Genomic DNA, 26,466 nt, shown 5'->3' on the forward strand with positions numbered 1-26,466 from the left:
ATATTTAAAATACTTACTTTGCCACTTGGGCAGTGCAACAATTCACATAAAATAAAAATAAAAAAAATTTAACGACTTTCCAAATGTTCTTCTTCTTCTACTTAGCCACATTTGAAAAATGTGCCAAAGTTATGTAAAATAAAGTTGCCAGCCTAAACAATTTTATTTCCTTTTCTATAAAAAATATAAAAATTTTTTTATTGTGTATCCTTACAAATTCTATATTTAAACATTTTTCTCATTTTTGTGTAGGAAGTAAATTATTGCTGCCATCAAGTAAATAATTGTATTGTATCTTATTTCTGTTAAAGCTCAGCATTTTACATTTGTAATTCATATTTTCGGTGTGAGAATTTGATGTACAACAAAAGTTTTGCGAGTAATAATACAAAATTTATAGTCATTTAATTGGTAATAAAATATTAGAATGTATTTGTTCTGTTTTTCAATACCAACTGTGAGCTAAGATAAGTCCATTCTCCATATCCTGACAAGGACCGTTTTGTGTGACACTTAAAGTTGTGCGCTTGCATTGTCTGGGGAACCATTAAACTACGTAATAAAATTAAAATAAAATTTTAATATGATATAAGTTTATATTGCATTCCATAAAAGAGTTTTTGTAGTTTTAAGATTATTTAAAAATAATATAAAATAATATACCATAAAAGCTTAAGGATTAGTTGTTCACAGAACCGGACAGAGCAAGAAAACTGTAAAATTTTTAATATTTTCGTATATTTTCGTGTTCTATCGTGGTATCATAACAAACCATTATATTGTTGAACATATCATGTCATACCATTGATGAACTTAACACATTCTTAAGATTCAGCACTTTTTAGTTATATTAAAACTACAAAAAAATAATGAAATTACTGTAAACACTTGCCTCCCTTGACAATATAAACTGGGGATAATACACTGTCGACAAATTAATTTCTAGTATAGTATGTCTCTACCATATAACATAACCTTAATAACCTTAATCTATATCTATGTCCATTTGCACAATTCTGACTAGTACTGGAGTCAACCCTTATTGACTAAACTGCACAAATTTATATGTATAGATTATGAAGCTGGCACCTAGATAAACTCATTAAGTAGTATTAAGTTGTAAATGGCTTTCGAAAGAATATTAACTTGCTTAATTCCTATTTGAATTAAGAATACGTCAGATTTTGTGTTTCCACGAATATCTTTGCAGTAGTACTTGTTCATAATAGTTTTGTTACAAAGCGCATACGGTATTACTTCTCTATTGAGGCATTCCAAAGTCTGTTTAAAACTAATGAAAAGCAACCAATCTGTTGTGTGCTCTTTTTTAGCTTTTCTAATGTATATAAAAGGATTTAACAAAACCGATTCAATTTCTTACAATAACAATGAAAAAATGCGCATATATATTCTGCTTTTTGTCATTAATTCTATCATATTATTATATTATTAACTAAATATTATATACATTATTAAGATTATATATTTTTCTTTTTGTACAGGACAATAGTGGTACAATTGAAAATGAAGAACTAAAAGGTTTCCTTAAAGATTTGTTGGAATTAGTTAAAAAAGTAAGTTTGTTTACTTATTTTAAAAGTTAAGTTGAAGTATTAATTTAATATGAACTTAGGATGATTACGATGCACAAGATTTAAGCGCATTCGAGGAGACCATTTTGCGCGGTGTTGGCTATGACAAGGATGGCAAGATTTCACGTAAAGAACTGACAATGATTTTATTAACATTGGCCAAAATGCCACCAGAAGATGAACAATAAATTTTTTAAATATTAAAAGTAAATTAAATAAATTTATCTTTGCAATTTCAATAAAAATTAAAATTAATTGGAAAGGATAGAAAAATTTTTTTGTAAGTTTAAGATAAAAAATATTAAAAAGGGATTAACAAATATCATAAAAGGAAAACATATTTATAAAAAATTTAAGAGTAAAATATTTTCGAATTGTAAACGAAATATAATAAGGTTAGAAAATTTAATATTGAAATGAAAATCTATTACTTTATAACTGCAACAAAAGTGCAGAGAAATATATATGAAATTAAGTGAAAATAATATAAAATTTAATGCAAACAATTTGCAGTTTTAAATACTCTTTCTCTTACTTTTAGAAAAATAAGGCAAACTCTTATAATAATTTTATTAACAATTGTGTGTATTAAATTAAGTCTGTAAGCAAAAAAAAAATCCGTACTAATTCACTTAAAATATTTCTAAAAACAATAAACAAATTATATATTTCTTATATCATTATTCAGTACTACAGAGTAATTTTCCATTATAAATAAATTAAGAAATAATTGATTAAATTACAGGAAATTAATTACTTTATATGTGGTCTTTAAATTCACAAAAATTAAATAAGAAATAAATATTTTGGAGAAGTGAAAAAAAAATCATTTTAATTAAAATCAGAATTAATAATTAATATATAAAAGTATAATATATTATAATACAGCAATATTTAATATAAATTGCATTGATGTTAAAAATAAAATTAGTGAAATTTACAATCAATTATTTTTACTTTATTTATTTTTATTAAAACATAAAATATTTTTTTTCTTAAATTTTTATTATATACATTATTTTTCTGTTAAATGAATTTAATAAATTTTTGATCGATTTTTTTTTATTAGTCTTGGCAATAGTATACAACTTAAGTTAAATAATATTAAATTTATATACATTTTTAAAAAAAATATATTTTTAATTAAATTTTATTAATAATTTTAATTTTAATTTATTAGTTTTATTATAAAAATCTGTTTATAAAAATAAAAACAATAATGATAAACGCATAATTCATACATCGATTTTTTTAGAATTCTTTTATAAATATTTAAATAATAATTTTATAGAAACAATTATTAATAAATGTTTAGTATAATATTTTAATATTTTATATATGTATATGTATATTAGATAATTATAGGATATATAACTTTAATACCCTTAAAATATTTTTCTTTTTTTGAATGATACTTAAAAATACAGAAATTCCGAGGCATCAAATTTAATATAAAAAACTTATTTATTAAATCATCATATTAATTAATTAAAAATAAAAACTTTAAACATTTAATATTTTTATTCTTTTATTAAATAAATTTTTAGCTTAAACTATTTTAATTTTACTAGTTTTGTATATTTTTTATTAATGTTTTTAAAGAATTGAATAAATAGTAAATAAAATTTTATTTATTTATATTTTGATTTTATAAAGAGGTTTTCGAACAGAAGTGAAACAACAACAAAAATTTATTTTTTAAATTATTTTAATTAATTGATTTTGATTTTATATTTTTTTCTTTTCGCAGTTTATATAAATACAAGATTAAAAAAATGTTTTTAAAATAAAATTTAATTTACATAATTTATTTAAAAAATCAAACTCGTCCATAAATATTGAAACATTGTAAGATTTACGCATATTAATTAAATTTTCAGCTATTGGTAATTCGTATAAATATTTAAAATTATTAAATAATTTAGTGCAGATTTCCATATATAACCAATCAGAATGAAATATATCTGTTATTCAAAGAAATATCGCTCTCTAATTTTAGGAAAACATATCTGTTAGATAATTTTACTTGAAAACATAAAACTACTGCATATCCAGTATCACTAAAAGTTTATAAATAAATGATAAATTGTGCTTAATTTTGCAATTCTCTAAGCTGAGTTTTCATATTCTTAATCTATTTTAAAAAATAAAAAAAAATTTTGTCATAATAAATTATTTCACTTTTCTGAAATTTTTTACACAATTTCACAAATAATTCTCTACTTTATAAGATTATTTTATTACAAATCCATTAATTGAATTCAGATAATAATTTTTAGCGTATTTTTATGTTTGTATAACTAATTTAATTGATTCAAACCATTAGCAGCTTAACACCACTTCACCAATGATGTCCTTGTTGAGATTAAAATACTTACCATATTAAAAAAATTTCAAATTAATTCAAGACCATAACTTGAAGCCGCACGGAAATAGTTTGAGTGGTGAAAATGATGGCAAAGTGTAATGTCAATACTCATGAAGACGAAAATTTGTCCTTTACACAATTGTTGATGTATGGGCAAAAAATCCTTGCACTGGAAATGAACGAAATGAAGAAATAAAATCTAAAAATGATTTTAAATTTTAAATCTCTTGAAAGAGGAGGATTTTTTAACTGTTTGCAAAAGAATTAAGTGTATGTGATTTTGCTACTGTTAGTATTTCATGAATTTTAATTTTTCTAGTAACTTAAAATGGGACATTTAATAAAATATTAACGAATTTTTTACAAATAAAAAATAAAATAAATAATTAAACAATAATAATTTTATGAATTTCATAATATCTGTAAAAAGCTCAAATAAACTAATAGTAATAAATAAAGAAGTTCTTTAAAAGAAAGTTCATAATTTAAAAATATATTAAAAAGGAAATGATAATAATAAAAAATAATTGTCCGAAACATTTTACAATTATTTTCATTTAGTCATGAAATTATTACAGTTTAGCCATATTAAAAAATCAATATATGTCTTTAGGGTTAAGTGTCAATATTTAAAAAACCGAAATAAATGTTATCTCTAAGCGATTAAAGCAATTTTATCAAATGACAATGATTTAAATAAAGAAAACTATAACAGAATAAAATGTTCAAACACAGAGATGTTTTAAAAGTTTGCATAAAACAACTTGACAGTTACTTTCTACTTTAATTATCAATGACATTTGTTTATTGGCGACTGTTGCTTTCAATAATCCTTCTTTTTGTTTTGTGTTTACTTTTATATATAATTTATTTTCATTTTTTTTAATATATTACATTAAAACATATATTATATATATATTTTTACTTATTAACTGATTAATTGCTATCTGTAAATGAACAGAAATCTATTCATTGCAGTTAGATAACAATCTTTGCAACCTATTATTTTCAACTCAAATTAGTTTCTTTATATTTATTATAAATTAATTAAATTTAATTAATCTTAATTTCTGTATCGAAATCGTTACTTTATACACAAATTCCTCAAACCATTACTGATGCTTTAAATGAAAATAAATAAGTGAGAGAAAGCTACCTTAAAACTAAGAGAATGTTAAGAAGAAAAACAATATTATTGCATAAACAATGAAAAATCCAAAACAAAATAAAAGGAGTAAAAAAGATATTTTAAATACATATATAAAATCTATATTATTCGAACTATGTAATTTTATTCAATGTTAAAACAATATAAAAAATTCTAAGTGTTGTTTGCTATTTCAAAAATATAAAAGATTATATATATAAATGTTAAAAATAAAATTATAGAAGCTAGCCAATCAGCTTAGATTAAGAATACAAATTAATAATAAATATATAAAACAAGATATCAAATAATAAATAATAATAAATCAAAATTTAATAATTATTAAATCTTGATATGATATGTAGGTAAATAATTTATTATAAAACTTAAAAAAAAACATTTAATAAAAGTTAAAAAAAAAATTTAATATCTCAATCTATAACACATCATTATTGTTCTAACAAAAAAAATCTTAAATAAAAATATAATAATTAATATAATGTACTAAATTTGAAATAAATTATAATTTCAAAAATAACATATAAAAGAAAATATAATAAAGTAAATATTTAAAAAACAAAATAGAAAATCGCTATACAAATAAAACTTTAATCAACTATAACATGAAAATATCACAAAAGGAATTTTGAATAGCATTTACTCATGAAAACTATCTTTAAACGGTGCTATCATCTTAATGAATAATTTGTTTAGTGAAACTCAATTTAGAATTTTTATCTAAATAGTTTTATTTATACTTTTGCTACACTTTTAGCTTTATACATAAAATTAGTTTATATTTAAAAAAAAATTAAAAATTCTGCTCAAGTTAGCACTACTGGCCTTCTGAACACATTTTTCTTTTGTAAAACTATTAAAAGAATTTTAAAATATCATATCATTACACTTATAACAAAACTGAATTTTTAAAAAATTAAAAAATAACTATAAATTTGATTAAAATTGTAACTTTTAAAGTAATAAAAAAAAACTAATAATTACAAATATTTATATTTTAATTTTTTTAATTTCCACAATTTAATTCAATATTTAGAATTTATATCTAATTTATTATAATTACGTGAAATTCTTAAGCGTTAATTGTAATTAAAAATAAGCATTTTAAAATAAACTTATGTAATTTCTTATTAAGAGTTATTACCTTCATTAATTTAAAATCCAAAAAATCTTTAAATAAGCCAATTCAATTATTCTAAGAAAATTATTTAAATTAAAAAACGTAAGTACTTAAAATTTCTTTAAAATAAAATAAAATGCTGAAATAATTATATTTAAAATAATAAAACATTGCAAAAATATATTAAATTAATTAAAAATAAATAAATAAAACAAACTTAATTTACCTGTTTTTTATTCTTCCTATATATTATGTTTGTAGATGATTCACAGAATGTTTCTAATGCGATAGATCACGCGAAGACTAATAATAAATTAAATTATTTTGTATTATAAAATCATCAGAGTGGAGAATGAGTTCTTCGTAATATTTTCTTTGGATTTAAGTTCATAGTGATAGATCCAAATCTTACCAATATTAATAAAACGATGGCTTAAGTTCCTCTTTCTGAAACTTTTTCTGGAACGCTTCAGCTGTTATAATAAAAGAAAAAGTTGGAAAACCATATTTGAATAATGATGTATTTAAATAAATTATCCGTTACTTATACAGATGCTAACAGTATTCCTATTCTATTATATTTTCATTATCAAATCAAAATCAAAATAATCAAAATATATTTCATTATTGAAATACAAACCAATAAGTAGAATACAGGGTACTGCTTTGCAACAAAGCGAAGCACTGAGACCATGACTGTGCTTTTTGCTAACTTAACCAAATTGAACAGAAGACATTTCGCCTTTTAAATAGAAATCAAAATGTTCGGCTTTGAAGACATGCAAACATCAGAGAAGAACAATTACCGAACCAGTAATATTCTCCTGCCGCAGTTCAAATTCGTGCAGTCATAAAAAGTGTGACCAGGAATCCCATTTGCTTCCAAGTAAAATTGACATTCTGGTTCCTTAGTTAGATCATTTTTATTAAAATGATAACGCAGGCCGTGAAAGATGCTCATATAACTTCTCAACAATCTTAGCTCTGTTTTGCTAAAGAGAAACTTCCGGACGAATCAACTCAGTCTGGCAGTTGCCTGGCGTGTCGTGGCAGGTCTTTCAGAGACCTCGATGCGGACAAACATATTTCATAATAAGGCCTCTGTTCACAAAATTAAATTTCTGAAACAGTTTTTGCGAGACTATCTATGGGTTTATTGTTATTTCTGTATAACCAGATACCCAATAAATTATCACCCTGTTCGTAGAATGACAAACACCCTGGGTGTTAAACAACAATTTTATAATGCCCTCAGGAGCACTTAAGTTACAAGCAAATATTGGTACGTTAAATTAGTGTTCAAGAATAACTTTGTAAGTTGTAGAAATGAGATAATTCTACGGCTAATGTCATATACGCTAATAATATCCAAATGATTCAGATGATGGTATTGTCATATCAATAGATTTTTCTTGTGCTTTATTAATATATATTCCTCATGTTAGCATTAGTTAAAGTCTCTTTTATTGGGCTATAATTATTGTTTCTTAGATTATATCAGTAATTTGCTTAATTTAATATGATTAGTCATTGTAGCGACTAATATATGATAAATTCGTAAAGCCTAATACCTAAGCTAATTAAAATCAGACAAATTAATATTCTTAGTACTGTTCATCCAACCATGTTAGTAACCTTAAGTCTATCAACTTGACAGTTTTACATATAATGTAGTTCCGGCAGCCCAATTATAATTTTTCTTCAAAAGCTTGTTATTTTATCAATACATAATATAAATTCACATAAATACTCGTACAATAGATTACTCTATTAGCAAAGAGCTGCCAATTGTTTCAGTTTCACGATGTTACTCTAAACACACTTTTCCAGAATCTCTGTTAATCAATTCCACATTATATAGAATCTCTTGCACATTATCCTGTACCTTTTACTGTTTCGTCAGTTTTGGAAATTAAATTTCATCGCTGAGCGTGTAACGTAGCCAACCGTATTAGAGCTTTTCAGAAAAGATATTGCTTTCTAATAGTTCTAGAAACCTGAATTTTTAAGATTTTTAGTTAGTAACTATTAAGGAGTTTTTCCGATGTATATACGACATGACAAGTTAAAAATGCAGTTTCACTGCATCTATGTAGCTTTCGGGCGAAGCTACAATCCCTCAAGCCCTCCTCCTACTTTCTGCTTACATGCTTGTATTACGGCTCTTTACTTTATTTATCTACTGCCAATAAAGCATCAAACCAAGCTTATACAACAATTTTACGTCATATACCTTCGATCATTTGTATGCAAGCACTGTGTCCATTTGCATATTAGCACTTTTAAAAATAAAAAACATAATTAAATATTTATGATAAAATTTTTATTTTAATATAAAAATAAAATAGAATAAAATAAATATACAATTGTCTGCATAATATGTGACTGTTTAAGCTTTTGGTTTTTTCACTGCATTTCCGTCATATAAACTTATTCATGCGTTTTAAATGACAGTACAAAATAAATAAAAATATATTTAATTCGTTTTCTTGTGCTTATTATTTGCTTCAAGTTCTTTAAGACGTGCTAGACGTTGTAATAAAGTCGGATGTGAATGATTCCACGACGAATACAACCAATCGTGAATTGGAAAGCCTAAATTATCTAAATTCAACTTTATGAGGGCGCGTCCGAGTTGATCGGCATATCCCAATTTCTGACCAAATTCATCAGCTTGATATTCGAAACGTCTTGAAAGCACTGTCATTCCAAAACTAACAATAGCATTATATGGCGCTAAAACATATGAGAATACAACAAGAAGTCCTACCAATATAGGACGAGTTCCTGGTTCGAAACCCAAGGCTTCATAAAATGGTGGATATTTAAAGCAATAACCAAATATAAATATTATCAATAATAAATGGGCTTGCATTATTATGATATTTTTGGTCACATGTCCTAATTTCCAATGGCCCAATTCATGTCCAAGTACGGCTAACACCTCTTCGTTAGTACAACCTTTTCCTTTTTCATCTTCTGACAACTCAGAGTCATCCGGTTTACCTTTATTCAATAGTAAAGTATCGAAAAGTACAATACGTTTAGAATTCCATAGACCATAAAAATAAGCATTGCTATGGGATGAACGCTTAGAACCCTCAACAACATATAATTTGGTAAGTGGAAATTTGAGCTTAGCAGCTAAATCTTCAATTGATTGACGAAGTGGTCCTTCTTCTAATGGTGTGTATTTGTCAAAAAGAGGTGCAATAAATATTGGGTATATGGTCAATAGTAATAATGAAATCGCTCCAGCAAATGCCCATAACCATATGAAGAAATGATCACCACCGATTTGTACGATGTATATAATTGCCGCTGTTATTGGTGTCATCAGAATTTGTGATACAATAAATCCTTTGCATTGATCCCATATGAAAAATCCGGGTGTTTGCTTGTTAAACCCATGTTTCGCTTCCAAAACAAATGTTTTATAAACTTTTAAAGGGATCTCCTTATAAATGCTTAATATACTAGTAAGCACTACAAATATAACGCTAACGATAATTTCATTTTCGGCATTAAGGTTAAAGTATTGAACTATCGCTTCCGATTTTTTCCAAGCGAATGCTATAAAACCAAAATATATTTCTAAACAAACAATAATAATATCAAACAATATTGTTTTGTAAATGCTGAAAACTTCTCGATCGAGACCATATAATCGTGACTTTTGGAATGTGTCATCATTCATATAACCTTTGAGTTCTTTGGGAACTTCCAAGGCAGTCTTAAATACTCGTACCTAAAAAAGAATAAAATAAATATATTTATACGAAAATCTTTGAAATATTATTTTTAAATAAATATAACATATATTAACATAAGTTATCGTAGTCAGTCTAACCGGATAAGTCAATAATCCATCACTAAGACCTAACGGTCCATTGTGATTTAGCATGGATCATTAACTGTTAGTTTATTATCAAATTATGTCGAAACTTCAATAAAACACTTGTTTATAATCTTAGTACTGAACAATTCTGTGAAGCAGCTCACAGATCGTTGCTTTGCTTTTGTGCTTGGCAACTGCAAAAGCAGTATTCCAACGGTCCTTGAAGCGCGATTGGTCAAATAGTCACGGAACTGTAATTTCCCTCAATATTGTTTTATCCCGGAGCCCAAGCGTATCCTTAATACGGTGTTGACATCGTTTAGGAGCTCTCAGGCCACCTTTAGCAATCTTTGGATTTAACGTCACAAAATTCACTGATTTAAACTCAGTCTGGCATATGTTATCGTAATTGTAATCAATATTTTAAATAAACAATTTCACAATGCGTCATATGTTAACAGCTTAGATGATATAGGTTAACGAATTTTATTGTCATTATTTTGTAATAAACTTTCAGTACAATAAAAATTGTGTTTTTAAGTATATATTATTTTTGGTTTAGTTGTAATAGTTACCTGTCGCCAAGATAAATAAACTTCAAAAAGATTTTCTACAATTATTAATGCAATAATGCTGTACAGCACCACCTCAGCTGCCGGTAACGAGTCCATCTAAAGCTAGAAAAAAAAATCACCTTACTGTTCATTTTGCTATATAGCTCCACAATTTTAACAACATAGTTTTTTAAAATATCAATTTTAATTTGCAAATACCTGTTTAAAATATATTAAAAAAACGTCTCATAAATTTCGACGCGTAATGCATCTGCCATTGGCTTTATATGTCAAATTCTTTTAGGGTGGTTTTCTTAAATTCACAATAAACTATTAAGTGTTGGAAATGCTTGTATTATATCATATATAATATATATAAATTATAAAAAAAACATTTTTTAATTATAATATTAGACAGGTTTAAGTCGGATTAATAGAATTTATTAAATAAAATACTATATTAGTTGATACGCGCAGCGGAGGGTTTACCATAGTAACGAATATTTTGATATTGTCTTGTGAAAATAATTTGTAATTATTTAATTTATTATAAAAAAAATAAAAATATTTGTCGTCAGTGAAATAAAGTATTTTTAATGCTTTTATTTAATTTTATTTTAATTGTAAAATATGCATTCATTTAATTTTGATTTGTTGGTATTGTCAACAATAGATGTATTCTTTTGACATGAATGCTTTAATAGTACAACTTCTGGTTGCTTAAGAATAACTTGGCATCACTGCTTAAATCAGTATACTTATGACAAGTAAAAGAATTTGAAACAAATTGCAAATAATTTTATAAAAAACATTATTGGTGAGCATTTTATATTGTATATGAATTTATATAAAATTATAAATTGTTTAGACTTTATCCTTGATAACGGAGAAAAATAATGAAATAAGAAGGATACATAGAGAGGTGCATTAGACAAATATTTCAAATTTTTGATAGCTACAGCTCTTTAGAAGACAATACGAAATCGTCAATATATTCGTTTATATAATTTTTAATCTACTAACATCACTAGTTAATACTAAATGAACAGTATTTAACATTGTTTTATTTTTTTTGCAATTGTCATTACTTTTTGCTTTTATTATAACGATTGTGTTTTGTATTTGTATTAATTCATGTATTGCATTTTTAATGAACATAATACAGAAATAATAATATAATTTTCTTAATAAATAATTAGCGAATGATTTCCCCATAATTACTAACCTGTCAGTCATCTTCATGAATTTTATTAAATAAATTCCTTTTTTAAAATATATAAATTTACAAACTCATGTGTCATACGACTAGAATTTACCATTTTCTTTCAAAAGTCATTCACAATAAATCAGTTTTAAGACAGCACCATTGTATTAAAAGTTGCTTATTTGTTAAGCAGTTTCAGGAAAGTTAGCTTATTTTTACGAATTTTGTATTTGATTTGCATATTAACTTTTAGGCGACACGCGTTCAATGATCATTAATAATCATAATAATGATTTAATAATATATAATGATGATAATAGTGATCATAATCTCATCAAAAAAATATTTCATTTTAAATTGTCCTATTGTGAAATAAGAATTTAATTTGAACTTGACTTTGTAAAAATTACAATTTAATTTTAATTTTATTTGCGGTTTTATATGCAATTAAATAATTTTTACCAAGTAAACAAAATTGTGATCACTTGTGCTGTGTGAATGAACTGTATAAGAGCCTTTCATATTATTGTGAATGGTACATACAGATAATTTAGTTGTCAAGTTAAAACAGAAGGCTCCAGTTGTTTTTGTTTACTAAAATATATTGTTATAAATAATAGAATTACGGTATTGTTTTTTTTAAATCTTAATTAATTATGCCTAATAAAACTCCAAGTCCTACAAAAACTTGTGATACATCAAAACGGAAAAATACAAGTGGATGTAGTAACTCCTCCATAAGTAGCAGGACTCGTAAACGGTAAACTTCTTTTATTTGGCAAATAATATGTGTTTTATGTTACATAAAATATAAATCAATAGAAAGCGTGAAATGGAAATAACTGAGAGCGATCTAGAATCTGAACTGGAAGATTGTAATATGAAAGATGTTATAGAAATTGAAACAAGGCTCAGAAAGGTAGCACGAAAAAAATCTCTCACTGAAGAAGAAATGAAAAAACTTTTACAGGTTTGTACTAAAAATAATATTGTCATGATTCTAAAAATATTTAGTGATTTTAAATTTATATAATTTATAGAAAATTATAAAAAATGAACACATTCTTGCTCTAGTAACATTGAAAGCAGAAGATCAATTATCACAGGAACGAAAAGAGAAAGATAAGTGTGCTATTGTTGTTACTGATACGCCCGTCGTTCCAAAGCTGACACGTTCTAAGGCACGTGAACTAATAAAAAAGATACCACAATCCGTAAAATTGGACGATGCATCATTGGAGCCAGAAATACTTAAGCTAATCAGAGATGATTTACATTCAGATGAAGATGATGAGGATTTCACACCCAGAGATGAAGAAGAACTTACCGTAAATGATGTACTTTTTAATAGTTAATTTAAAAATTATTTTTATTTTACGTTATAGTCTGATGATGAACCCAATACTACTGCGTCTGAGATCGACTCTAATCCCTGTACCCCACAAACTCCATTGCCTTATACAGAGCATGATGAATCGCCAGTTAAATTAACTGATGATGGATGCTTTAAAATACCATTAGATAAAACCAATACAGAGCCTCTAATTGCTGCACGTACTAGATCGAAATTATGTTTGGAAAAAACAACTTTAGAAGATCTGGAGTCGCAGTTTATTCCACCCGATTTGGAGTATTTAGATATAGATGTTATTGATATGGATAATCATAAAAATGATAAACCTTGGTTTGAATTTCTAAACGAGTTCACAAAACCTTTAAGTAAGTCAAGAGTTAAGACTATTATTCTTAATTTGTAGATTCTGTTGAGTTCACGAGTTTTTTTGAATTTATGGAATTGAAATAGGCTTTAGTAAACAAGTATATTAATACGAAGTGTGTAATTTTTAATAGCTTTTTATTTAATATTGCCGACGTTTAGAAATTTTTGACTTCTTTCTTGAGTTCCTTCACTTGAATTTAAATCCTCATAATTAGGTAATAAGTTTAATAAATCATATTAAATTATAAAACCCACATGCACTGAGGATGATCTCAAAAAATATAGTCAGCAATATTAAATAAATAAATCTTTAAAATTACACACTTTGTGTTTTAATTACATACACTCGTTTAAGGCTGTTTTCAATTCTATAATTCTCAATGTTTGCTTGTAATAAATTTTAAAAATATTTAATATTTTATGTAGATGACAATAATACCGCTGACGATGACGACCCTGTTAATGATCCTGAATATGTTGCTGCGGAAAGAGTGCGCGGTAAAATATAATAAATTCATTTAAATAAACGAAAAAGTTATAATGAATATTCAATTATTAAATTTAGTTGACTCGGAGGAATTACGAGACATAGAAATTTCAAAAAAAGAAGTTAATGATTTGCTTACTGAGTTATATGAAAGTTTTATTGAAGAGGGTATTAGCCTCGAAAATATAGATTTTGGTCCTGTTGATGATGTACCAGTAATGAATGGAAATAATATTGCTTATAATGAAAACACATTGCAAATAACTGAAACAATTTGTACGAACACTCAACCTGACCAACAGTATATATATAGTGAACCTCTTAATGCTAATGTTACAGTTCAAAATGATAATACATTTCGACCGAATGTGATGTCTACTCCCAGCACAAACATTCCAATAGTGTCAGAATTTACTGAAGCGGCAGGTATTCCTGTAGTCTCATATAATTCTTCGCCGCTTAAATCTTTTGCAGCTCCTTCCACTTCATTAGTTACCGATACTGATATGATTGCTATACCAATACCTGGAGAACCCGAAAGTTATAGACTTGTTAAAGTTGTTCCTCTTGATGAGGTTATTGTTGAACAATATAATGAAGAAGACTATACAGATTCGCAAATTAGAAAGTACGGTAAACCTTATGACAATAATTTCACTTTTGAGTATATATCAATTAAGCGTCACATTTTCTCTGAATATGAAAAAAAATTTGAGAATTTACGTCACGCGGTGCGCCACTCTCCAAAAAAATTAGATGAAGGCAAAAAAGGTTTGACAAAGGAGCAATATGACATCTTTCAACAACAATTGCGCATACATGTACAATTTTTAACGCAAACATATTTGCAAGTTTACAGTCATCCTATATTTTGGAAGAAAGGAGAAAAAATCAAATCAATGCTAGAGGAACTCGAAACAAAATCTAAAACTAACTCAACATTTAATGCTTGGAATTTGTATGGAGCTCTAGACTTGATTAAAAATTGGCAAAATGAATTAGCTAAGGATACCGTTGAAAATAAAGAAATGATGGAGTGAGTACTTTCATTTTTTAATATACATTTTTATCTATTTAAGTTTTCATTTCAGATTTATACATAAAGAAATTGATCAAACGTAAGTATTTGTAACTTTTTCTTTATTTTTTTTTTTTTGAGATTTTATGATATAAGTCTTTGTTTCGCAGTAACAAATATACACGTCAAGTTACTCGTTTTCCACCACGTATTATGGACTTAATATTGGACAGCAATGTTTTTATGTATCCTCAGTATTTACCACGCATTCCATTTGGAGCTCGAAGTATTGGTTACAACGTATTCGCACCATCAGAGTCTATTCTGATCGCAATGGGTTTAGATAAACATTTGTCTTTAATAAAGCAGAATAAAGAGAAATTTTCTAAAAAAAAGGCTCTTGAGATGGTTGCATGTGAACGTCTTGTTAATGATATTGTTTTTGGGAAGACTGGAAGACGTGTTTATGATTACATTAAAGACTTAAGAAAGAGCAACTCCTATAATCCTGTCAAGGTGTGGTAGTTAGTAAACATTACCCAATAAAAATTAATTTTTTGTCATTATTTTAGTATTTTTTTGAGAACATGAGAGCTCCACCAATTGAACATGATTTGATTACGTTTCCAAATGGAGTTGTATTACCACCAAAGGACAGATTTCAGGAATTACCATTAGCTTGGCAAGATCATATTAAAACGGTAAGTGTTTTACCTCTTTTTATATATCATGAACAATTATTTTTTGCGTAAGCATAAACAAAACTATTTATGTTAGCAGAAACATCATATAAATAACCTCCTCTAGTTATGATTTTATTCTGTTCATTGTTAAGAATTCGCCATTGCATTGTAAAAAAAAAACAAAAAGTATAAATCTGAAAACTACAGACTATTGTCTAAACACTCTCCTTCTCAATTAAATACATAGAAAACTATTGCAGTCTTGGAAATATCAACGATGCTCTGTTTTCTTTACGATTTAAGTTGAATGTTAACATATCTTTGTCTAACCTCTAACTTACTAAGGCATTTCCATACAGCGGGAACTATTCTGATTCAACTAAGAACACCACACAGCTACATGCCAAACAAAAATTTGTCACGATTGATTTCAAAATGTGGTTCTACCGCTCATGATTTCGACCAGCTCTTAAATAGGGCCATTACATACGCTACCTTATTTACTCATTCCAATTCCCACTTTTTGTCACTATTCCTAATCTAATAAACTAGATTAAGAATAAGGGTGAGAGATAGAAATTTTCTACCTGTTGGGCCAGACAACGAAATCGAACAATACGACGTTACTTCGCTGCAATATGTTAAGTTGCTTTATATTGAAGTTGATACATATCTTTATGCAATTATAAAATTTTAATACAATTGTATTTTTTTATCAGATTTTATCAGATTTCAAAAAACACTTAATGTCTTTTATATATATATATATATATATATATATATATATATATATATATATAGTGAATATATTATATAGTGAAGACATATCAATTTGTCGAATTAATCTTAATATTTCTGGATGAAAAAAAGTTGTATGTAAAAGTTTGTATTATTGCTTCATTGCATTCGCTTCAAATTGCTTTCTAAATAGTATTCAAATTAATAAAAAATATTTTGCCTTTTTAAAGTTTTTATTTGTAAAAAAAACTAGCGTAACAAACTAAATTTTTAATTACTTGGTTCTTAGTATATATAAATATTTAACATATAAAACTATTATTGCCAACTCGATCACGTGGTATCAGACGTAGCTCAGATCCGTGTTTAAGAAAAACATTTCCGGCAGTTTGTGCTGGACTTATGCCAATGCCATCGTCTGTTATTATCGCACTTGTAGCAGCTGGTACCTTAAATTCCTCTGCAGCAAATTTAAGTACTGCTGTGAAAGGCGTAGCTTCAGGTACACTGAGGACTTTGAATGGTAATTTTGGATCTGATGTTAGTGTTATTTTAAATGTTACTTTCGATGCCATCTTTTAAAAAATTGTTAATATGAAACTTGTTTAAAATAAACACGATTATATACAAACGCGTGACGTGGACAGTTTTATGTCTGTTACTGCGTACGAAATAACAAGTTGGTGTTTCGTATAATTTTAACGTTGGGAATGGGAAAAGTTTTTCTGTTAAATTGTTGAAATATTTTCAAAAATACAATGCAATTCAATTGCATGTAATTTTTACTAAATTAAATACCGTGTACTAATTCTGCAAACAATTTCTAAAACAATTTTAAGTTATTGTGAATGTTCAATATTTTTGACAATCTATTTTATTTCCTAATATAATTCACAATAACTGTATTTATGGAATTCGCTCTATTCGCCGTTGTCATATATTATATTTAGTCCTTATAAACAATGAATGTTTTAATATAAGAATTTTATATTTAAAAAATGAAGTATAATGAAATATAAAACATTGATAAATTAATAAAATATATAAAAAATCTATTTGTGAAATATTTATTTTTTCTCTTAAATTATATGTTTAAGACTTCTTTACATTCAAAATACATATGTTTTAAAAAATAAAATTTTGATCACAAAAATAAAAATTTATGTATTAATACTTGTTTTTTTTTATTCCAACCCTAACAAATAACCCTTTGTTTTCAATTTTAATTTTATTAACAAAAACAAATAACCCTTTGTTTTTAATTTTAATTTTATCAACAAAAAAAATAGAAGAAATAAACTATTATATATTATTCCTAATTAAAAATAATTAATAATCATAATTATAAATATATGAATTCAGTTTTAAGTTATGTCTGCATTATATAGACTTATACAACAAAAAATATATTAAATAGTTATTTACGAGGTATTATTTAAGATTTGTGTGTTGTTAATCTCATCACATCCCGTTTAGTTGAAAATTATATATTTATTTTAGGTATTATACAAAAGGAAAACTGTATCATAATAAAACAAAAATAAAAACTAATAAGCTTTTGTTTTATTTTTAACTTTAGTCTTTTATTAATTATTATTATCTTTTGTATTGGTTTTCATTTTTTTAATAGCTAAAATAACAATATATTTTTTAAAATTTTCATTTTCACGGGTTGTGTTGAGATTAACAGTACATAAATCTTTAATAATATATTGTTGGACACTTGTTGCATTAGCGGCGCTGGGCGTTAATTTCTCCATATAAAAAACAAAATAAAGAAAATATTTTAAAATAGTACAAAAATTCTGTTTAATATTTTTTATTTTTGTATACAAATTTAATGAGGTTAGGAAGATCTGTTTTTGCTGCAAAAAACTGTCTGAAACATTAAACGCTCATATTTATGCCATTGGTCAAACCTTCTTTAAATGATCAAATATTGTTTCGGACATAGTTTTAGCATGCGTTTATTCTATCCCTTATTTAAACTGATATCAGTATAAATTATATTATATATAAAAACGTATATAGTGAAAACGTTGATCTGTAATTGAAAATTGAGAATCCATTGAATATTTGTCATCGTGTTATTTAAAAATTTGAATTTTTGGTAAAACAGTTATTTGCAATAAAATAAATAGCTAATTATAAATAATTATTTATAAATGATTCACGTAATAATACAATTAATATTTTATAATTTATTATACTTCTGTAACTAAAAACCTTCTCGGTTTATAGGTATTCAAAAACAGGTATAAAACTACAGCTGGGGTTTTATTGAAAATTATTTTTACTATGAAACTAAATACATTTATATAAATAAATTTAGTACTTAAATGTTTATAATATTTAAATATGTATATAAATGTGTATATTAAAACCATCTATTAGGAAAAATTTGCTGCGAATGTTTATTACGGAGGAGGGCAATAAAAAATATTGACATTTCATTTCGCTCCTTTATTCGCTTTGTTTGTTTGGGTTTAGTTTGTTGAATTTGTGCGTTAATTTAATTAAATATGTGACTTTTATAATAAATAAGGTATTATTAAGTGTAAAATATAATAATAGATTTAAATGAAATTTGTTTGTATAAAAATTATCTGCATTTTTATGTTGTACTCATTTAGAAAAATCAACCAATAAAAAAGAAGGCGAAACAGAATCAGAAAGTATCTTCAGAGGCAGGAGTTTGCTATTCAGACTTTGTACGTGAAATTCTTGGGGATACAATCGAGATTACAAATGAGGACTTTACTGACACTGAGTCTGATAATAATGCGGTAATTGAAAATATAGAAAAAGCCGTAAGTAAGGTGCCTAATGAAAACAGTCCGAGTGTGAAGGCTGTGGCACAAACTACGTCGCCAAATTCGTTGACTATAAATGTAAATTATATGTTTGGGGACGCATCATTGAATTACAATTCAGCAACAAATAATCGAAGCTTATACAATGTTAGTGATCCATTTAATGTTGCTTCAGCATCAGTTCTAGCATTAAAAGAACAAAATAAAGTAAGCAATTGTACAGCAGTACAAAATCTAGCACCGGACGCTTCAACAGTTACATACAGTTTTGATATTAATGGAGTAGCCATACCGTCTACAGCGTCAGTTGAAAATAAAATTACTAACTCACTTCCAGACCTAAACGATAACGATATAGCTGAGCAGCCTCAAATTAACAAATCGTCGCAACAGTTAAGATTTATAGCAGCAACAAATAGAGACTGCTTTTATTCATCAAAGGCCAAGATTAAAAAACGTAAAAAGTATCTGAGGAATTGTGTAAATAAACGTAAAACAATAAAATATGTGAAGAGAAAGTGTAAAAAACTCCTGAAACAGTATCAGGTAATTTTAAAGAAACATAAGACACGCTACGAAAATGTGACTGCGGTGCAAAACATCTACATAAAAGTGAAGGCATTGGAATTATATTCAGACTTATTAGTCGAACTCAGAATGTTTTGTCAGGATGCTGCCAACAATCACACAACTACGCTGAATAATAACGCTACTAGTACGAAAAGAAGCCGGGGTGGAACTGATGAAGATGCTGGCACTACAGGTCGGAATAAAAAGTTAAATAAACAGGAAGAGAATTTAAGACAAATGCTTTTGCCTGAAAGCGCAGAAGTTACAAATCGTAAAGACGCAAGTATGTAGTTTGTTTTTTAAATATATTTAAAATAAGAATGGTATTCTTTAATATTGTATATAAATAAGTAAATTTATTTTTATTCTTAACAATTATATCTATATCTATTTCTTTGCTTTAATTACAGTTTATGCTTTTAATTTTTATGAGAAAGTTGAAGAAGTATTTCTAGCGGCTGGTAGACACGAAGACTACAAGACCTTTAATGAAATTTTGAAATCTTTCGATCCAAGCCGTGACAAAGTTGCTGAATTATATCACGTAAGTAATAATAAATTCTAAACAACTTTTTGTATTATAGTTTCTATATTCTTGTCTTTTTAGAAAATGGAGAATTTATTCTTACCTGATTATCCAGAGTTGGCTGAAATATTTCTTACATTTTTAATGCCATCTGAAGCAGCTGAAATTGGAAAATTCTTTGAACATTTTATGATAACTAATATTACAACTTTTGTTAATAAATTAAATATATATTTTAGCAAGCAACCAGCACAAATACGTAAGATTTATAATTGCTTGAATGAATTAGCAGAAGATAAAAATGTCACAATTAAACAAATTGAAACAAGAATTGTGCCCCTACTTAGAGGCAATCAGTTTTTGATTGATTGGTTTTTGAAACAATTTCCTGATGCAAAACCTCCAGAAAGTCTGTACACATCAACGGAACATGTTAATTTAAAAGATATTGAGAATAATCAGAATGGAGAGTTTTATGAAACCATTTCGGATTTACTTGATTCGCCAAATAATGATCAACCACCAGCATGTCAACTACGAGTAAGTATATAGGTCATCTTTGGTAACCTAAAAACAATCACATCTATATTGTTTTTGTTAGTGATTATGTTTATTTGATCTGATATAATAGTATAACGTATATATATTTATGAATATAATTATACATATTTAATGTATATTTATAAATGTATTTAATATATTTATAAATGTATTAATATATATTTATAAATGTATTTATATACATTTATAAGTGCATGTATATATATATATATAATACATTTATTTATATATTATGTGTGTTTATATAAACATTACATATATTTATGCGTTTGTTATACATATTTAATATATTTATGTATATATTATAATATGTGAAATATATTTATAGCAAATATAAATACATTTGTTTATTATTAATTGAATATTTTAATTTATAGTATATAAACGGACGTATATTTTATGGTGGAAAGATTGCATTGCCGGCCAAACTAACATTTATGGCTACTAAGTACACTAATGCTGATGCGGACAGTGATAATGATGATACTCCAGTACAAAATATTGGGTGTGTACACGCTATTTCTGCCGAATGTGAAAAACAATTAGCGGCAAATCCAAATCCCGATAATGAAGTTCCGAAAAATGCCAACGAAATTTCTAACTGCAAAATCGAAGAGGATATAACTGACAGTAATAAAAAACATAAATTCTATATATTTAATAAAACATTCTCAATAATACAATTTTCTTTCAAGATCTTATAATTGATATAGTCGATCAAAAGGAATTTTTCTCAACCCCAACAGAAATCTGTGATAGCGCCACTTTACACGCACATACATTACGTCTCAATCCCAATTATTATGCAGCAATGACAAGCACACCAAATACTGGGCATACTCAAGTTCATCAGCCTAATGCGAAGAAAACTTCATTAATTACAAACGACGAAAGCAAATTATCTCCCAGAAAGCATTCGCCTAAAACATCCACAACAACAAACATAACCAATACTGCACGTGAAAAACGAAAATCACCTACCAAAAAATGCAAGTCACCCGTTAGAACACAAACAGAAACAAGGCCTTTCGTTATATTACCGAGCACAAGTTCAGCTATTGCTTGTGCAAAAAAACTAAAAGATTTAGTTAACAGTGGTGATGGAACTGAACATAACAATGATGAACATGAAGATCTCGAATGCCAACAGCACTATGACATATTAGTAAATACACAAAGTAAAATAACTACGGGTATTTCCGCTGATAGTGTGGACTATGCTCAAATTATACCAAAAACTGAAGTTTTTTCTGATATGGAATTTTTGTCCGAAAGCTCGACTTGTTCATATTCATCACCCTGTAAGCAAACAGAAACAAATAAACATGAAACAGAATCGTGCAACAGTGATAAAGATTCTAATTTGGACGTAGTGGCTACCTTAGCTACTGGATCGGATAAAGGTAAAATACTTACCGAAAAAGAAACGACTGATAAAAAAACAACTAATAGCGCATCCTGGACCCGCGATGAAGATAAAATTATTTTAGTTGAAATGTCATCGCTACAAAAAGATGATCTGTATAAGCGTATAAGCGAAAAACTGACCAATAGAACTATTCAAGAAATACAGGAGCGACATAGTTTTTTAATTAATTTCTTGACACAACTGCAAGCAATATGAAATCATTTTGTTGCAGAATTATTACTTGGTATTGTAAATAATTTTTAAATGTTGTACAATTAATAAGCATTATTTTTAAGTATTATATTATGACATGTTTAAGAAATTACTAAAAGTCTGTTTCAGATAAATTGTTAAGAATTTCAATATTTTTTAATAATCCAATCGTTCATTTTTATATAACAGTATTTCTTGTCCGTAGTTAAAAATTTATCTGGCAAGGTACAAATTTGTTTGGCTCATCTTTATTCTGCAAGATTATATTCTATTATTGTATTGCCAAAATTTTTTAAATATTATTTGTTAAATTATTTGTTTATTTATACAACCTAATAATTATATTGATATGTTAGAATTACTTATTTATATTTAAATGTTAAAATAATGACTTTATTTTACATAATAAATGTATTTTTAATACAAAATACTTATTTATCATCTATATACATGTGTGTAAATAAAGTTACATGTAAAAAATATAATAAAATTTGTTTTTTTTTTTTGCATTTGCAGCGGGGACTGTGTAGTTCCTTTAGGGGAAGGTGAACGGCACTTGGTCGAAATTGATGAGCGGCTACGTGACATAGACCCGACCATTCTTGATCCCTTATTTTGTTTATAATTCACAATTATTTAAAAAGTAGGATTTTGTGGTAATTTACAGAAGCGATATATGTGTGGAGTTACAACCTTTGATGAGATGAAAAATGTGAATCATTAGCAAAATATAATGTATGGAATGATAGCTTACGTGCATTTTTACTAACAACATTATCGGCCACACTGAATGGCTCCGGTCAACGTATGATACACCAATTTTGTGATATGTACGAACATGCAAGACATGATCCAAACGAATTTGGAAGCGAAGAATATAATTCGTATCATCGCCTATTATTAAAATTAATTGATGCGTAAGTTTATAAATAAAATGTGTAGGATTAGTTAAAAAATATAATTTTATACTATTTCAATATTGTAATATTTAATAAAAAGTATACTTCCTCCGCATGTAATAAGTTATACCACAGACAAATAATATACAGATTGCAAATGCAGACCAAAAAAATTACTCCCTTTGATTTCATGGTAGTCAGCTCGAGTAGCCAGCTAAAAGCACAATCAGCTTTAAATTGTGGAACAATTAAGGCAAGCAAAAGCTGCGTATAACACAATGATCTTAAGTGTTGGAAACATACAAAAGAGCTGCTGAGTGTACCTATTTAGCGTTGAATGGACACACAAATTCAAACACCTAGTCTTTGCGTTTGTATTCCTTTTTCCTAAAATATATGATTGGCTTCGTGTGCTTATGCAATGCACAAGTTCTTCCAAATTATTATAAATTTGATTTTTGATGAAAGTTTATACTGGTCTCATACATATATATGAGGTTTGCCTATTACGAGGCGAGCAAACACCGGCAGTAGCCCAACCACAGTTGTTGTTAGTGCGAATGGTATTAATATGTATGGCAGTGAAGACAGTACTATGACCTGTACTAGCCATGATATGATATTTTGATATTTATAAACACCATGTTTTTAAATATCTAAATATGGTTTTTTTAATATACAAACAGTTAAATACATGTTCAAGTTCTTATTATTATTAATTAAATAAATCATATAAAATTAAATTGTTAACGAAATTTCATTTAAACATATAAAATATTGATGAAATATTCAATTAGTTAAGTATAATGTACTAATAAGATTAATTGCAATTTTCATTTAAATAAAATAATTAAATATACATATATTTTTCTTTTTAAGTGCATAGAAAAGTATATGTATTTAGTTTCCCAAACTGAAATTAAATACAACTTTAGCAGATACCATCCTTTTTCGCCATAAATTGTAATAAATCCAGAAGCCGACAAGAGTAACCATATTCATTATCATACCAAGAGATTAACTTCACGAAGGAATCATTTAATGCTATACTTGCCTTCGAATCAAAAATTGACGACCGTTTATCATTAGTAAAGTCACTAGACACAACATCATCATCGGCGAAGCCTAATATACCTTTCAATTCATTTTCTGAAGCCATACGTATTAGTTCTTTAATACATTCCATATTAGCGGGTTTTCCCAAACGGCATGTTAAATCAACCACAGACACATCCGCACATGGTACACGAAAGGCCATACCAGTAAGTTTTCCATTGAGTTCCGGTATAACCTTACCAACAGCTTTTGCAGCGCCAGTTGGGTTAGGTATAATATTCCCAAAGCAACTGCGTGCACTACGCCAGTCTTTTCCTGTGCCATCAACACATTTTTGACCTCCAGTTGCTGCATGCACTGTAGTCATAAGTCCTTCAACCATTTCAAAATTTTCATGAATAACTTTCGCCAAAGGCGCCAAACAGTTCGTTGTGCATGATGCATTAGAAACGATCGTAATATCGCTTTTGTATTTATCCAAATTGACTCCGCATACGAACATTGGGGCATCTTCTGATGGTGCAGATATAATAACCTTTTTTGCACCATTTTGCAAATGCACTTCAGCAGCTTTCTTTGTCTTGAATATACCAGTGCATTCTGCCACGTAGTCCACATTAACGTCGCCCCATTTAACTTTTTTCATATCTCTTTCATTAAAAATCTTTATTTTTACATCATTTACAATCAAACAATTTTTCGCAATACATATTTTTTTATTGTAAACTCCATGCACACTATCATATCTTAGCAAATAGGCCATGTAGTCCACCATCGCCCCAGGATCATTGATAGCTCCGACTGGCATACCTCGATCAAGGGCTTCACGCAGTACCATACGACCAATGCGCCCAAAACCATTTATACCAATTGTGGGCATCTTTAAGTTTAATTAAAATCTAAATGTAAATATTTAATAATAAAATAATAATAATTAATGAACGCCTACTACAGTTTTAAAAATTATTAAATATTATTTATATATTTAAAAAAACAATAATTCTTTTTGTCCATCACATCTTCTGTAGAAAGAGACTCAACGATGGAAAGTGCAAGCAACTTTGCCAGTAGAGATAAGGGAAATCAGCAAAAAATATAGCTAACATAAAGTAGTTTTTTATTAGGAGTAGTGGACCCTTTTGTGTAATAATGACCTTAAACTTTATAGATCTATCACGAAAATAGTAGGAACATGTACATATATGTGTGGTCAGTCATGTGCCGGAAATGAAACTCCATTCCCGATTTGATGAAATTTTTTTTACCTTTTTATTTGCTTGATGAGACGCGAATTAGTATTCTTGTATTCAATAATATTTGTGATCACTTGGGCGGATCTACTGTAACAAGAGCTTTATGCCTATTGTGTTACCGTAGAATTAAAACAGATTACTGGAATTTCGACTCATGTGACAAGATCACTTTTCTCTAATGTTTAATGTTTTTCTTATTATACAGATTCAACTGCACTCGTTTTTGTATTAACGGGCAAATTCATAGACTCGAAATCAACAACCTTTGTACACTTTGTAATTTAAAAACTGAAGAAACGTTGAATCACTTTATGTTTGAGTGCCCTATTTACTCCTCAGTAAGAGATCACCATCTTAGTTTCTTACTTACAGTCTTTAGAGACAATAAATCTCTCATTTTCAACTGCATTGATCCGCAATCATCTAAAGCAATATTCACATATATAGTAAATAGTCTTAAAATCAGATCATTTATTATAAACGAATAAGATTTTGCAAAATTACAATTATTTCCCTACTATTTATTTAACTTAACCTTTTTTTGTTTTTATCTAATATTTTTATTAAATCTAATTAGTAATATTTTTAATTTAAATTAAAAATAAGTATACATCAAACCTCCTTCTGTTACAACTATAAGTTCAGAAGCAGAAGTAAATAAATGTTGAATTGAATTGAAT

General features: G+C 27.0%; 5 protein-coding genes across 7 annotated transcripts; 2 read left to right on the forward strand and 3 right to left on the reverse strand.

Annotated features, from left to right (window-relative positions):
* The first annotated feature begins 83 nt into the window (after positions 1-83).
* Positions 84-1,847, forward strand: LOC119674448 (calbindin-32-like). The gene is made up of 3 exons (XM_038085586.1): positions 84-133; positions 1,478-1,574; positions 1,634-1,847. Exons 1-3 carry the CDS (start codon positions 84-86, stop codon positions 1,778-1,780), a joined length of 294 nt encoding a protein of 97 aa, XP_037941514.1. The 3' UTR covers positions 1,781-1,847.
* A 6,707-nt stretch (positions 1,848-8,554) lies between these two features.
* LOC119680761 (CAAX prenyl protease 1 homolog) lies at positions 8,555-10,939 on the reverse strand. Of its 3 annotated transcripts, none has more exons than XM_038093724.1 (3): positions 10,857-10,939; positions 10,659-10,781; positions 8,555-9,993 (listed from the first exon to the last, which is right to left on the reverse strand). In XM_038093724.1, exons 2-3 carry the CDS (start codon positions 10,752-10,754, stop codon positions 8,722-8,724), a joined length of 1,368 nt encoding a protein of 455 aa, XP_037949652.1. In that variant the 5' UTR covers positions 10,755-10,781; positions 10,857-10,939; the 3' UTR covers positions 8,555-8,721. The 3 variants fall into 3 exon arrangements, with proteins under 3 accessions (XP_037949652.1, XP_037949653.1, XP_037949654.1); XM_038093725.1 differs by having other exon boundaries at positions 10,659-10,760; positions 10,857-10,929; XM_038093726.1 differs by having other exon boundaries at positions 10,659-10,777; positions 10,857-10,922.
* A 1,406-nt stretch (positions 10,940-12,345) lies between these two features.
* On the forward strand, positions 12,346-22,846 carry LOC119679577. Its single transcript, XM_038092019.1, has 14 exons — positions 12,346-12,601; positions 12,664-12,811; positions 12,882-13,169; positions 13,227-13,560; positions 13,988-14,059; positions 14,127-15,084; positions 15,140-15,166; positions 15,237-15,582; positions 15,639-15,767; positions 19,121-20,153; positions 20,281-20,414; positions 20,478-20,936; positions 21,335-21,587; positions 21,653-22,846. Exons 1-14 carry the CDS (start codon positions 12,498-12,500, stop codon positions 22,579-22,581), a joined length of 5,214 nt encoding a protein of 1,737 aa, XP_037947947.1. The 5' UTR covers positions 12,346-12,497; the 3' UTR covers positions 22,582-22,846.
* LOC119679581 (ubiquitin-fold modifier 1) lies at positions 16,742-17,325 on the reverse strand. Its single transcript, XM_038092024.1, has one exon. The coding sequence runs from the start codon at positions 17,060-17,062 to the stop codon at positions 16,790-16,792; it is 273 nt and encodes a 90-aa protein (XP_037947952.1). The 5' UTR covers positions 17,063-17,325; the 3' UTR covers positions 16,742-16,789.
* Positions 22,847-24,371: 1,525 nt separating the features above from the next.
* LOC119679580 (glyceraldehyde-3-phosphate dehydrogenase-like) lies at positions 24,372-25,419 on the reverse strand. Its single transcript, XM_038092023.1, has one exon. The coding sequence runs from the start codon at positions 25,411-25,413 to the stop codon at positions 24,409-24,411; it is 1,005 nt and encodes a 334-aa protein (XP_037947951.1). The 5' UTR covers positions 25,414-25,419; the 3' UTR covers positions 24,372-24,408.
* Positions 25,420-26,466: the final 1,047 nt, after the last annotated feature.

The sequence above is a fragment of the Teleopsis dalmanni genome, chromosome 2 (assembly GCF_002237135.1).
Source record: "Teleopsis dalmanni isolate 2A chromosome 2, ASM223713v2, whole genome shotgun sequence".
In the NCBI taxonomy this organism is placed as follows: domain Eukaryota; kingdom Metazoa; phylum Arthropoda; class Insecta; order Diptera; family Diopsidae; genus Teleopsis; species Teleopsis dalmanni.

Bases quoted from the DNA above. Each gene is read 5' to 3' on its own strand.
- LOC119674448 (XM_038085586.1), top strand. From the start codon at position 84: ATGTTCTTCTTCTTCTACTTAGCCACATTTGAAAAATGTGCCAAAGTT. The intron at 134-1,477 runs GTAAAATAAAGT...TACATTATTAAG, and splicing joins GAAAAATGTGCCAAAGTTAT to ATTATATATTTTTCTTTTTG. The intron at 1,575-1,633 runs GTAAGTTTGTTT...ATATGAACTTAG, and splicing joins TGTTGGAATTAGTTAAAAAA to GATGATTACGATGCACAAGA.
- LOC119679580 (XM_038092023.1), bottom strand. From the start codon at position 25,413: ATGCCCACAATTGGTATAAATGGTTTTGGGCGCATTGGTCGTATGGTA.
- LOC119679577 (XM_038092019.1), top strand. From the start codon at position 12,498: ATGCCTAATAAAACTCCAAGTCCTACAAAAACTTGTGATACATCAAAA. The intron at 15,583-15,638 runs GTGTGGTAGTTA...TCATTATTTTAG, and splicing joins ACTCCTATAATCCTGTCAAG to TATTTTTTTGAGAACATGAG. The intron at 20,154-20,280 runs GTATGTAGTTTG...CTTTAATTACAG, and splicing joins TACAAATCGTAAAGACGCAA to TTTATGCTTTTAATTTTTAT.
- LOC119680761 (XM_038093724.1), bottom strand. From the start codon at position 10,754: ATGGACTCGTTACCGGCAGCTGAGGTGGTGCTGTACAGCATTATTGCA. The intron at 9,994-10,658 runs GTAACTATTACA...ATTCTTTTTTAG, and splicing joins TTTATTTATCTTGGCGACAG to GTACGAGTATTTAAGACTGC.
- LOC119679581 (XM_038092024.1), bottom strand. From the start codon at position 17,062: ATGGCATCGAAAGTAACATTTAAAATAACACTAACATCAGATCCAAAA.